This window comes from Triplophysa rosa, linkage group LG15 (genome assembly GCF_024868665.1).
Source record: "Triplophysa rosa linkage group LG15, Trosa_1v2, whole genome shotgun sequence".
In the NCBI taxonomy this organism is placed as follows: Eukaryota; Metazoa; Chordata; class Actinopteri; order Cypriniformes; family Nemacheilidae; genus Triplophysa; species Triplophysa rosa.
Genome location: NC_079904.1, coordinates 6290685 through 6304812, shown reverse-complemented (window position 1 = coordinate 6304812; position 14128 = coordinate 6290685). Strand labels below are relative to the sequence as shown.

General features: G+C 38.1%; 1 protein-coding gene across 3 annotated transcripts in view; it reads left to right on the top strand.

Moving 5' to 3' along the window:
• The first annotated feature begins 3227 nt into the window (after positions 1-3227).
• Positions 3228-14128, top strand: part of cd2ap (CD2-associated protein) — a 33518-nt gene continuing 22617 nt past the window's right edge. Inside the window, exons 1-3 of one of the 3 annotated variants that reach the window (XM_057353426.1) lie at positions 3228-3518; positions 8319-8479; positions 13197-13395. In XM_057353426.1, the coding sequence (XP_057209409.1) occupies positions 3515-3518; positions 8319-8479; positions 13197-13395 (364 nt within the window). In that variant the 5' untranslated portion in view covers positions 3228-3514. The remainder of the gene's footprint in view (positions 3519-8318; positions 8480-13196; positions 13396-14128) is intronic. The other 2 variants (XM_057353425.1, XM_057353424.1) reach the window with 2 other exon arrangements.

Below are 14128 nucleotides of genomic sequence, written 5' to 3'. Positions count from 1 at the left end.
CAAATTGATTGGATGTTTAAAAACAGCTGTTGCATTCATTTTTAAATGAAACTGGCAGCAGACTGACAGTTGAAGGGGAGGAGTTAATCTAATTAGTCTAATTTACGTCATTTGAGATGGATGGCCATTTCAGGGCGGAAGTGCATTTTCAGATTTTAATGAAAGATTATGAGGGTACATGAATTTTAAAAAGAAAATGACCCACATTGATAAGCTATTTACTATAAACGCTGCAATATTTCAAGGAAAAATACGAATTGTCATTTTTAATTTCACTGGGTCTTTAAACATTTAATGAGGTTATTAACATTGAAAAAGGGCAGTTTCAGAAAGTATTTCCGAATTGAGGTGAGAAATACCCTTAATCCGAGGCGTGTGGAATGCAGCATTATATTGCATTCATTTTCAATTTGTTTATGCATTACGGAAAGCAACTTGAAGGGCATTTAATGTATATATTGTAATGTACATTTTTTGATCTGCAAAAGTGTATCTCATTCAAACATTCTGTGACAGCCTTAGACAAACAGTACACTCTAATGCCCTTTTGTGTCACTGGCACAAGGATGAAAGATATTTTCTAGCATCTTCCAGACAGAGCTCAGAGGGATAAAACGGGGAAACGCTCTCACATGCCCCTTTTGTTTGCTGCGGGAAATCACTCTTAAGTGGGTTAGTGACTCAGACTATGGTAGAAGAGCCTGGCTAACTTTAGTGCACCCATACTGAAATGTGCAACATTACAGCTAGTTGTCCCACTGTGTGAGATTACCCATGGCTTTAAACAAACAATAGTCCGCCAGGACATTTTGTTTGTTGTGATATGATACCAGATTATAGTTCTTGACTAAAGCCAAATTTGATGGTCGATACTGTTCACAGGCGTTAAAAGGTTTGAAGAACAAATGGTTTACTTAATACTCAGAATGTCTTAGAAACCTGTAATTCAATAACAGGGACTGAGTCAATCTGACTAGCTCGTGTTAAAGGGCCTATCAGTCAACATCACAGTGAAACTGAAAGGCACCACATGCTGCAATGCACGCCATCTGCTGGTAGAAGATATATTGTTTCTTTACATACGTTTTGGTTAATTCAGTGAAGACCTGACATTTTTCATTGTCAGAGCAAGCTTTGGTCAATGTTAACTAGCAACCTAATGTTAGTTTTAGGGTCACTTCAGTAAGCGTTGTAGATCAGTCTTCTAGGCTTCATGCAGAAAATAAATTTAGCTCTCTATGCCAGATATTGCCATTAACAAGGACATAAATTATATATTTTAAGATTTTAAGTTTCCTTGGGACACTACACTTTGCGGCTCATCCTTGCAATTGAAAAGCAGTAATCTATTAATGTGGATACCGAAAAATTGTCTGACAGCGTATGTCAAACGGGCTTCACCTATGAAAACCCGCCTCATTCACCAGTTGGACTTCAAGCACAGACTCAAGTAGATATCGCTGCAGCCTGGAGACCTGCGAGTGGAGTTTACGCCAATACCTGCGAGTGGCAGAAAAATGAAAAATAAAGCGCATTTTATGAACAAAGCGCATTTTAATCCACCTGAAGTTGGTTCTGGTTCTCTGCAACCTCAAAGTTACCACCAGCATGGCATAATACAATTTTCATAAAATAAACACACAGCAGCATAAATGTCTTTACATTAATATTGAAAAATAAAAATTATGCGAAAATTAATACGAAATAATAAAATTATCATCTCACTGCTTCTGTTCTGACATTTTGTGCTACCAACAGATTGTGCTGCCCTTTCATGTGAGTTAGGATTATGGTTTGGGTTGGGTTTAGTCTTAAATCTTTTATGGAAAAATACAAAATATACCGCCACCAACTGTGGATCATGAACCAATACTACAACACACAACATTAAATAAACCAATCAAAATCCTCTGAAGGTTTGTACAGCCCACTTGTTGCTAAAGTCCCACCCACTTGCAGCTGACCCACGCATTTGCCGCTGGCTCTGACCTCCGTTTATACCTAACTAGATATCTGACTGCAAACTTCTCAGCTGTCAGATAATGTTCCCCCTGCTCTAGCTGGCAAAATTCAGCCTTGATGGGCTTCACGTTCCAACCAGCCCATCCAATGTTCCAATTGGTCTAGTGGTTTGTGCTTTACGTTAGTGATGTGTGGGTCAATAGTTCGAGGTCTGTCTCGGGTTTTTTTCTCATTGAACAAAGGGGAACCTTATCTGACAGCAACATTCTTAGTTGTCATACGTTCTCCTAATTTGATTTAAAAATTTGCGATATAAGCCTAAAACTCTGAGAACCTACTTCTTGTAGTTTGGAAAGTCAGCAGTGTAAATGTGAGACAAGTATGAACTTTCTATCTCTAGTGTTCATTTGTTATGGAAAATACAAAATATAACTCCACCAAGTGTGGAATACGAACCAATACTACAACACATGAAATTAAATAAACCAATCAACATACTCTGAAGGCTTCTACAGCCCACTTGTACAGCTCAAGCCCTGAGAATTGTACATAGGCTACATGAGCTTTAAAATGTTCTGTTGAACGTTTTACTGAGCATATACTGCCCTCTGGTGGTAAAAAACTACGTGACTTCCAAGAAAGAAATGTCTATAATTTAAAACGAATTATAATTTGTACTTGATTATTTGATCTCAAACGACAAATCAGAATTTCTAGCACATTTATTTACCACTAATAATAATACTATAGTTTAATACTTTATACAAATGCTTGTCTAAATAATGTTTGTCTAAATTCCTTATTATTATGAGATCACAGAGATCGACAGAGAATCTGTTAATACAGACATTTCAATGAAAGTTAGGGAGGTACATGAGCATGAAAAGCGTTTTTATTGGAGCAATTGCAGTTCACCGTTACCAGCTTAACAGCCAAATTTAATGCAAATAATTTAGCTACAGAGAAGCTGCAGGGAAGCCACTGCGCCGCCTACGTACTCCGTGTTGACAAAAAGATTAGGGGTTACAGAATCTGGTATCCCCCTACAAAATAAATGCAATATATCCATTTATGGACAAAATAGATAGAAAGGGGAAACGTTAATATGCATTATAAGCACCTTCTTTTTATGCCTATGATAAAAAGACGTGCGTGCGTGCTTTCTTTTAGTCTGCCTAAATTCTTAAATACCCCGTCTACACACAAATGTCATACTGCAATCTGACATTCCAGCGAGGAAATCTCACTTCTCGCGGGATCCTACTGGTTAAATATCGCGGAGGCAAATCTAAGAAAGGTGGAGACTTCGGGATAACTTCCTGCACAGTAACTTACTCTTACAAATCATACCTCACACTTAAACAACAGTCCGACATTACAACAAGGTCGAATGGATTAATACAGCAAATAAACGCGCTAACAAGCACTTCACCGACACGATTCCCCGCACAAGTAGGATTTACAGCTAGCATCCAGCCTGCTAGCTAACATCAGCCACCGGGACGGCAGATTGTACACATCAGGTCAAGACGGTCTTGTATCGAAGGACAGTATGGGTGAGTTCAGCTCGGCTCTAATGGATCGCTTACAGTGTCACCCCGCGTTCAGTTTCCAAGGGAACGTCTCGACATTCGAGCCTCGTTGAAAGCAAGAAACATTGTATCCAAGTTGGAAAAATAAACTTGTAACGTTAATCAGATGAATATTTGACTAGGCGCCAGTGTCGCAAACTGGCTCGGCTTGTACAGACCAGTAAATTTCTGGCGTTTTGCGTCAGGCTGTACGACTATCTGCTTTGGTAGTGTACCTAAGTGTTGACTTTTCGCGTAAAGGGGGTATGACGCTGCTTTATTGTTTTTAAAGCAGTTTATAAGGTGCTGTGGCTCATTTCCAAGGAAGCCCCCCCCTTAAGTTTTGTGTAGCTTAAATAGGAAGCCCCTCCCCCTTGCTAGAAGTTGGGCAGGTAAACAAATGTGATAGTGGAGAATTGGAAGCTGTACTGTCATGCCCTTGTGGATCGTGCTGGTTTGAATAAAATCCTCTTTTCGGTCAGCTTCATTTCCATATTTACTACTCTCGATATTAGCTATTGGCACCTATTGTGCCTGATGGGTGCTTATCTGCAGGTATTCTTTGGAAGTGATTTGAGAAACGGTTCACAGGAAAGAGAACGACTATTTACATTTATGCACTGGCAGACTAATCTGTATTAAGGTTTTATGTTAAATCAGATAACTAGTTAAACTAGGGCCAAGGTTTTGATGTCAAACACAACCTGCTTTAGAAATGTCAAAGTGTGATACTACAAGTTCTGTGTAGTATATAAAACATCACTTGGCACTTGGCTCACACCAAAAAATGTTTGCCTTCAGTTTACTGATGTTAGGTGAGGTGTAATGTTTATTTTCTTAGCTGTGGGTTGAGCTTGTAAATCTGTACCATTGGCTGGCAGAGAGGTTGCTTTCAGGGCCTGGTCAGTAATTCATCATCTCGTCACACAGTTATGTAAGCACTGGATTGGAAATTGAGTGAGTCCATCAGGAAGTTTGGAAGCGTGTTGAAGGAATATGAAGGTGTATACTTGCACAGGTGCAAGTGGACTTTGCTTGGTCATGTCAGGGCTTGACTCCAAACTAAGTCAGTTCAGGTGAATTGAAAAGAGGCTATATTTCTCACTGATCTCAGGTTTCAGGTGGGTTTTTAACCGTGATCTGCTCTCGTGTGGGAATCTTAGTGCTCAACAGATGTACCTTGTATCTTGTTTACCATATCTAGGGCCTAGTAAGCATTAAATGGGGTCCAGTTAACAGGATTTTTCAAAGAAGAATTTTGTGTTCTGCAGAAGAAAGAAAGTCATACAGGTTTGAAATGACAAGAGTAAATGACAATAGATTTTTTTATTTTTGGGTGAACTTGAACTATCACTAATGGTTTTACATATTTTGAGTTTTAGTTCAGTGATTGAAACTGATAAACGTTTATTTCAAGACTACATATCTACATCATGCGTATGTTTATGTAAGTTTCTGGGAACACTGACACAGTATTTCAGCATGAATGCAGACATTCAGGAACAGTTGAACCCAAATGCCATATAAAATCTTTTGGATCCTGACTGTATCTTCTTTCTATACTTGCCTTATATGCACCTAAAAACACTTTAAACCTGCTTTTCAAACCCTGCTCTTGACATCATACAAAACCCAAAGCTGAAAAATGTGAGGAATCTGCTGCCTCTCCCTACATGTAGGTTACAGCACTACTACTTATCCTGCAAAGTGACTGTATAGAAAAGAACTATGCTGACAATTAATAAGACAAAATGTATGATAATAACAATAATGAGCTTGAATGCATTTAATTGACCTCATAAAACAATGTTGATATTTTGCTGTAGTTATTTGCATTTCACATATTTGTGGTTTGAAGTCAAAACAACCTAATGGCATTGTAATAGGAAATACTAGACATTTATGTTTGTGGTGAGCTGACATCATCCGCAGATACTTAAACCTAGATGAAATCATCTTAGCTAGTCAAAAAACATGAGTCTAAACTACTGTTTTGGTTAGTCCAAGTTCTGCTTCCTGTGTCCTGTCTTATTCTAGAATCTCAAACACATTTTAAATGATGATACGTAAGGGTTATTCACTGTGTATGTGTGTGTTGTTGTCAGCCAGGTTTTTGATTGGCCGGGGTGTTTAGAGTGCTTTAGGGCATCATGAGGTTAAAATGAAGCGTCCCGTATTTAGGGCATTCAATGGTTAATTTCTTCCAAGTTTCAGACAATATCGATCGCAGTTGTATGTGTTTTTGTTTAGTGCCGTAGTTTTATTTTCGTAAATCACTGACCCATTTAATGTTTGACCTGACTCTCTGCTTCACAACACACACTGGTTTGCTGTATTGTAAACATATGCTGTAGTGTATCCTGACCAAGGACCTCCCATTTTCCCAGAAAACATTGCAAGCATCTGCCAGCATCCGTCATTTTTGTGTGCATATTCATACGCAGCTCTCTTTTTACAAGCTTCAGGACAAGAGATTCATACTGTATCATATATATTTCAAGTCTTCTGAAGTCATTAATGGGTCATCTTTAGTCAGTCCTGTACTTAAAGGGATAGTTCACCTAAAATGAAAATTCTGTCATCATTTACTCTCTTGTCATTTAAAACATGTGTGACTTTCTTTCTACTGCAGAACACAAAAAGAAGATATTTTGAAGAATGTTGGTAACCGAACAATGGCGGTACCCATTGCCTTGCATTGGTTTTGTGTCTGTACAATAGAAGTGAAAGAAAGAGTGTGAGTAAATGATGACAGATTTCAAATCTTTGGGTGAACTATCACTTCAAGTGAGAGTCTCGCAGACTGTTTCTTCGCTCCTTGAGCTGTTACTGAATAAACAAGGGAGTGCTTTTTTTCATTTCTAGCTGTGGAAATATTCCATCGGTAACTTCTGAAGTTCTATAATGTGAATCTTGAGATTTAGTAGCTGTTTGAATAAAACTTTATGTAGCTTTTATTTTTGGGACTGTTCTAGCTGAAGTTATTTCCTGTTCACTTCAGGTTTTTACATCATTTCACTCACCCGGTCTTTTTCGGAATTTACGCAGTGGAAAAATCGCAACAGTGGCACGTCAACAAAGCATGTAGAGATTTTAACGCTCAGAAGTGATTTACCTTATCTGGTTTCCGTTCTGAATGGCAGCAGAGGGAATAAGGGAGAGAAGACCGTAAAATTGCAGGCTCTGGGTTTGCGCCCGCTCCTGAAGCTGGTGCCAAGAAACCACAGTCGGCCAAACTTGTCATTATGTCAACTCGTGGTAGACGGTTTCGGCATAGCTTTGCTCTACATCAGGGCACCTTGGGATCTGCAAAAAAACATAGCCAAAACTAAAGCCCTTTTTGGTAGGCGTGACGTCAATATAATCAATATTTCTATTGACGTTTTCTGGAACAAGGAGATCAATTTAAAGCACAAATATGCAACATTAATACAATTTTAAAATACATCTTTAAAGGGATAGTTCTCCCATAAATGAAAATTATGTTAACATTTACTCACCTTCAGATTGTTCCAATTCCAAACCTGTATAAATTTCTCCCTTTTGCTAAACAAAGATATTTGGAAGAATGTCAGTAACCAAACCGATCTCATCCCCAATTGGCTCCCAAAGTATTTATTTTCCTTACTATGGCAGTAAATGGGGGATGAGATCTGTTTGGTTACTGACATTCTTCCGAATATCTTCCTTTGTGTTTAGCAGAACAAAGAAATTTATACAGGTTTGGAACAATCTGAGGGTACGTAAATGTTGACAGAATTTTCATTTTTGGGTGAACTATCCCAATATATTTGAATAAAGAAACAAAGCTTTGACATCACTTTTGGCCAGGGGTGAAGATAACTAGACGTGAAAGAGATGAGATCTTATCAGACACACTCCTTGTAAACTCCCTATGTCCCAAATTCCCTGTTTTCCAGCCTATGCTATCCCTGGCATCACTGTGTAAATAACCTCTGTCAACAGAGATAGTGTGTGTGTATATGCTGCCCATCACATTCTTCACAGACTCATGTGCGAATCTCGCAGACAGATTTAGTGGTTTTGCTAAAGTCATTCTTCAGGACACTCCACAAGACTGAGGACGACCAACGGAATTGGATGTTTGTGTCTGTGTATCCGTAGCAATGATTAGGTGGTAGACGAAAACACATCACCAAGACATTGCAAATATAGTATTTGCCCATTTCTTCCATCAAGCTTACGAACAAACAAAAATACAAAGTACTTGAGAAAGAGTTTAAATCGTTCTACTTGCTGTTGTGTTTTGATCAAACCTTGTGGTCAAATTCCAATAGAGAATGTCTACAGACAATAATTTTGAACTTTACTGAAGTATCTGAACAAAAGCGTGAGCGTCTGAAAGGCAAGGTTTCCACGCTGTTCTTTACTTATTCTGGTGCAGAGTGTGTCTGAGAAGGTCAGAAACAACACTATTGAGTATTTAGAAACTTTTTAGACCTCTGGACATTGAAGATATTATGCTTCTGTTGTCTTAGACCACATTTTTAACACCACCAAAATATGGCATTTTTAAAATAAAAATGTTGCAGGTTATGAAACGGTGGTACTGGAGGCATAACTCTAGTGTAAGAAAAACACATACCTATTAATTTCACTGAATTTTTTTTAATTTAAAAGATTAATTGTCAGAATTACTTTACAACGGAGAAAACCTGTTGTGCATGCATGTACCTAAATATGTAAATGTTTATTTAAAAAAAAACATTTATGTTCTTGAAGTGAGTTTCATGAAGACTAAAATATGTTCTTCTCTCTTTGTAGTTGAGGTGGTGGTGGAGTATGAATATCAAGCCCTCCACGATGACGAGTTAACCCTCAAACTTGGAGACGTGATAAAAAATGTACGAAGAATCGATGAGGAGGGATGGATGGAAGGAATCCTCAATGGGAAACGAGGCATTTTCCCTGACAACTTCGTAAAGGTAAAATTCAATGTATTTTGGTGGTGTGTGGTAAGATTATGTTAGGGAATAATGAAGGATAAAATGTGAATGAGGTCATGCGATTTGGAGCACATTCATTGGCTCCAGGATTGAATCTGGCTCACAACGTTGTCCTGGTTACCTCCATTTCTACCATACCAACGTGTATGCAATGAGCACTGTCACGAAACTTAAAGGCAGGGTGGGTGATCCTGTTCAGAAACATTTTTTTGTCATTTTGGTTGGAAATCTCTTTACATCCTGATAGCAATCAAGAAGTATAGTGGTCAAATAATATTTTTATAATTATATATCATCTGTGAAAGGCGTAGGACCAAAAAACGTTCGCCCAATCAAAACGTTCTGGCCGAGCGCTGTGACTGGTCATGTGTACATTTTCAGCCAACGTATTTTGCATACCACTGCGCACCCTGTTCACGCAGACATCATACGTCATCAGCGCACTCACGTCCGCTGTGTCAATGTAGGGAGAACGGCGGACAATTAGCAAGGATCAAACTTTCCTGCGGTCCGACAAGAAGTAAATCTACAAAACGAAAGTCAGTTTTTGAAAAAGCAGTGACGAAAAAACGTCTGGATCATGAAAGAGGAAAAACTCGAATTATCATCGGTTCGGCTTTTACACATGGAGACAGCTCCGGCAGGCAAAGCGTCTGAAAGACGATACCATGGTTGCTCTCTTTCTTTTGGACAGGTATGTACATGCTTCGAGAAGAATTTAATGGATTTAGTTTGTAATTCGTTACGTGGATTTACGAAATGCATTCATGTGTTTGGAGAAGGCATGGCTTTGGACGGCGAATCGCATAGAGGGTGGGATTATAATTTCAGTACTAGCAGGCTAAAGTTAGCACCTTTCCAAATCAACCACCCCACCTTTAAAAAAGGGGTTCTCTTTAGTTGTGTATGAAATTTAGCGGCATCTAGCGGTGAGGTTGCAAATTGCAACCAACGGCTCACTCCACCCCTTCCTTTCCAAGAACTACGGTGGCTGACACAGCTCTAAGATGTCGTTATGTTTTCACTTTTTGCCAAAGGAAACAACGTATTTACGAAACACGCTCTGTAGAGCAGTTTGTCCGTTTAGGGCTACTGTAGAAACAACATGGTGAATTCCATATAAGAGTACCCGTGGTGTATGTAAATAGAAATGGCTCATTCTAAGATAATAAAAACATAACGCTTCATTATGTTAGGTCTTTATACACCTCTGAAGACATAGTTCTTAGAGGGTGACATTTTTTCGGGAATCCTGCAGGTCACGGGAATCCTGTTTTCACTATTGTACAGAGCTTTCGCTATTATTGCACACAGTTTGGGCTGTGAGTGTGTGCGTGTACAGTGACAGGCTGGGCATTGACACAGAGAACGTGTTTATTCCGAGGCGCTACTTGACCATTGTTTTTCTATGTCAACGTGCGCTAGACAGACCTGATTGACTGTTCGTACGCGTGTTGCATCTTTTGCAGCATCTCTCGGACACGGTTCACGTCACGGTGGAAGCATGCACCAAACGGCAGCTGACTGTACCACAAGTTTCGCAAATTTAAGATGGCTTTCAGTTCAATAAAACAACATAAAAACTATATTTTGAATGTCTTCTTAACTAAGGTGGGCACTGGGAATGCTGTGATCTGTACTGCATTTTTCACTGTAACTGACAGATTCCGACCAAAAAAAACACAACACGTGAGTGGGAGGAAATGGGAGTCATTCTTCTGGGTTTGGGACGGGACAGGATTTTTCCCCAGTTTTTTCGCGGGATTGGGATCATGGGACGGGGATTTTTGTGGGAGTGGGACGGGAGAGGTTTGAAAATCCACTCCCGTGTCACCCTCTAATAGTTATGTATATTATATTGCATTTCTGTCAGTAGATCCTCCAAAAAATGTACACATTGGACCTTAAGAGTTTTGACTTCTTGTCTCCCATTTGTGTAGCTACTTTATAATTAGTAGTTTGACTGAAAGGCCATGTGAGGAAAGCCACATTAAAGTCAGTGGTAATTCCAAATCTCGTCAAAGGCAGGAAATTATTGCTTTCGTTTCCTTGTGGAGACTCATTTAGTTGGGTATGAGATAATCTTCCACTCCCTTAAATGAACTTTGATCCCGGAAAGATTTGACAGTCACCACTGGGGTAGTTTAAGAAGAGGACCATGGAAAGCGAGCAGGTAGGCAGCTGATTTTAGGCAGTTTTGTATCTAAATAAGATCTCTGGTTTGTTGTGTCTGGAGAATGTGTTGTTGGTAAAGTTTGTCTTTGGTGGTTTTTGTATTGCTTCAGGTTTTCACAGCGTGGCAGTTGATTTGATCGCTCTGTTTCTCTGAATCACCAGCCAGGTTTAAAAGGGCACTTAACAGGCAAATATAACTTTATTGGAAAGGTGTTTTTATACCTTTCATGGCTTAGTTGCTTTCATTGTTCTGGTTGTGTTGCTAAGTAAAGCCTTGTTTTAGGAAAAATGCTTTTTTTTCTGGGTGGTCCATTACCACAAATTCTGTGTCTACGTTTATTCTTTAGCAGACGCTTTTATCCAAATTGACTTACAAATGAGGGAGCATTCACAATTTAGTTCTGATAGAATATGTTTTTAAAGAATGTTTGCGTTGCAATTCTAGTGTTGATTCGATGGAATTGGGATACTTATAGTTGTTATTAAAGGCAGGAGTGTGTATTGTCTGAACGTGGGTGCTAGGCAAGGTCATGTGCTCTCGATGTGAGCATCATGAAACCTATTAAAAATTTAAAATATGTTATATCTATAACATTCTGTATATAATACAAAGAATTAAAGGCATAGTTCACCCAAAAATAAAAAATGTCATCATTTATTCACCCCTATGATATTGATTCAGATATTTTGAGAAATGTCTCAATGGTTTTGTCTATACAATCGAAGTCAATGGGGCCCCAAAATGTTTAGACATTTTAACACGTCTAGTAATACATTAAGTAATACAGATTTGGAATGACATGAGGTGAATAAATAAAATAATTTTCATTTTTGGGTGCACTATCCCTTAAAAAGAGGATCCTGGCACCTCTGTGGTCGACGATTTTGAGTTTTCCTAATCAAATTTTCTTTTTACATAATGTTTCATCACGTTGTTTTAAAGTTGTATTAGCTTTATTATTTTCAGAAAATCAGGTCCTTAAGGCTGACCTTAAGCTGGTTCTTAAGGAACAGGGAGTAACAATGAAGAATTTCTTTGTCAGCATCTCAGACAGGAAGTTTGGAACGGATGCAGCCTGTGGCATTCTCCATTCTGTACCGGAGTCTCCAGGAAACACAGAGCTGCACCACATGTCTGTCTGTGTGTAAAGACCCTGAACCCGGCTGAACAGATCATTTTAGACTTTTAGTAGTGCTATTTTCTCCTGTATACACCTCGGTTTGAATAAACAATATATATAAGAAATCACTTAAACTTTATTGTAATACAGTTGTAAAATACTCACAAAAACATGAGATGGATGAAAAAAAAATATTTAAATGACCTATTTTGCTGTCATACACTGACTCTATCAGCTATATAATGTTATGTATATTCTTGTTCATACTAGTTTTAAGTGGTACACTTAGGGTCTTCTGTTATTGTGTACACATTTAAGAAAGATTCTAGTAGAAATCTGATCTTTCTGAATCCCTGAGCATGTTTCAACAGGGTGAGTTGAACATACTTCTGAGGGCTGAAAACCACACTGCTGTCACTATGGATCACTCTTTCTTTCTTTCTTTCTTTCTTTCTTTCTTTCTTTCTTTCTTTCTTTCTTTCTTTCTTTCTTTCTTTCTTTCTTTCTTTCTTTCTTTCTTTCTTTCTTTCTTTCTTTCTTTCTTTCTTTCTTTCTTTCTTTCTTTCTTTCTTTCTTTCTTTCTTTCTACACTTTTTGTTAGAATGAAGAGCAAATTTTCAGTGTGAGAGTTCTGAATTTTTGAGGTATTTGTAAATTTACATCTGTTTGGAAACAATAAATATAGGCAGTAGTTGACTGTTACTGTAAAGTTCTAAATGATGTTAGTGTGACTTGTGTTGAAGTTGGAATTGTTGAAACCAGGGCTAAATTGCATAATTAATGGTGTATGTGATGTTTGTCTGAATAATACCAAAAGCAGAACATATGGGCAGCAATAGATTTGTGTGGCAGATGTTCAGCCCCAATGATATAGTATTTACATTTTTTCATACAAAGGAAACTAGTTTTGTTAAAGGGATAGTTCACCCAAACCCATATGTCATTCCAAGCCTGTATATCTTAATATTTCTTAAAACATCTTCTATATTTTGTTTTCACTTTATATAGGTCTACAGGCCTTTTGAATGATTTGAGAGTGAATAAATGATAACAGAACTTGTATTTTTGGGTGAAATATCCCTATGTATGGGTTTGATTCACAAAATGCATCATTCATAAAAAATGTCTTTCTCCATTTACAGAAAAATGCATGTTAGGAACTTAATATTTTATAATGGAAACATTCTGTACATCACATTAGAAGTACAGTAAAAACATTTAAGTTTCTTTTCATTTTTTCCTCATAGAAATTGCATTTGTAACTGAAAATCTCTCCAAATGTTAAATATAGGCTATTCGATTGTAGTTCCAGACAACAACAAAAAACACCACCACATTTTAATGTTTTTGATTCTATGTGATTTGTCATTTTCAATTATTTTCACTGTTTTGTAATTCAGGAGGTGAAAAAAGAGGAGCCAAAGACCAAAGAGGAGTCAAAGGAGGGTAAAGAAGTGAAGGAGTTAAAAGATGAATCTCCGATACAGCGGCGAGCGTCGGGGAACGTTGCGAGTCTGGTGCAGAGGATCAGCACTTACGGCATCCCGACCGGAGGACTCGGATTCCAGCCCAACTCTCAACCCCGTGCCTCAAAAAAGAGTGGGTTTCCCTTTCATTTCGCATTTACAAGTCTCCGACTCTTTTTAACTTCAACTAAAAGGTGGATTAGGAGATCTTTTTTGCAAAACGGCAAAATGTTTTTGAATCCGTTTGTGTGTGTGTTTAGAGAGTGGGGTTTTGGGAAGAGGACCGTGAAGTTAGGCCAGTGGGCCAATATATTCTTTCGCTACTATTATTAACCTTTAGTCTTTTCATACCTGCGAGAATTTAGAATAAAAGAGTTCAGCAGAAAACTGGTTCGGCCAGTAGTAGGCAGCAGTAGCTTTGTTTATTTAAGTGTCTATTAAAATACCTGGTTTTTATTTTTCCGTGGCTGATTCTTTAATGCAGATGTCGTGTTTATCGGTTCCTGCGCAGGATCATTATCACAGAACACACAGTGACTGTGATGCTGTTCAAGGTTCCTAGTGAAAAAACCATTTAAAGCCGTGATAACAGAGGAATGTAGCTTGGTGGAAATAAACTTTAATTACAACTTTCTACAAGCCCTGTATATTCTTTAAAACCATGGTACTGCTATGGGATGCTGAATAAATACTATATTTATGCACTCCAGAGTGCTTTAAAGAATGTCATGATATTACCACGGTACATGTCCAAAACAACAGTTGTAATACTGTGGTGATTTTGCATTCTTGCAGTGCATTGTTGAGCTACAGCTGGACTGTACTGTACGTTTTCAGTAAATTAACATTTTTTAAGGATATCAAAA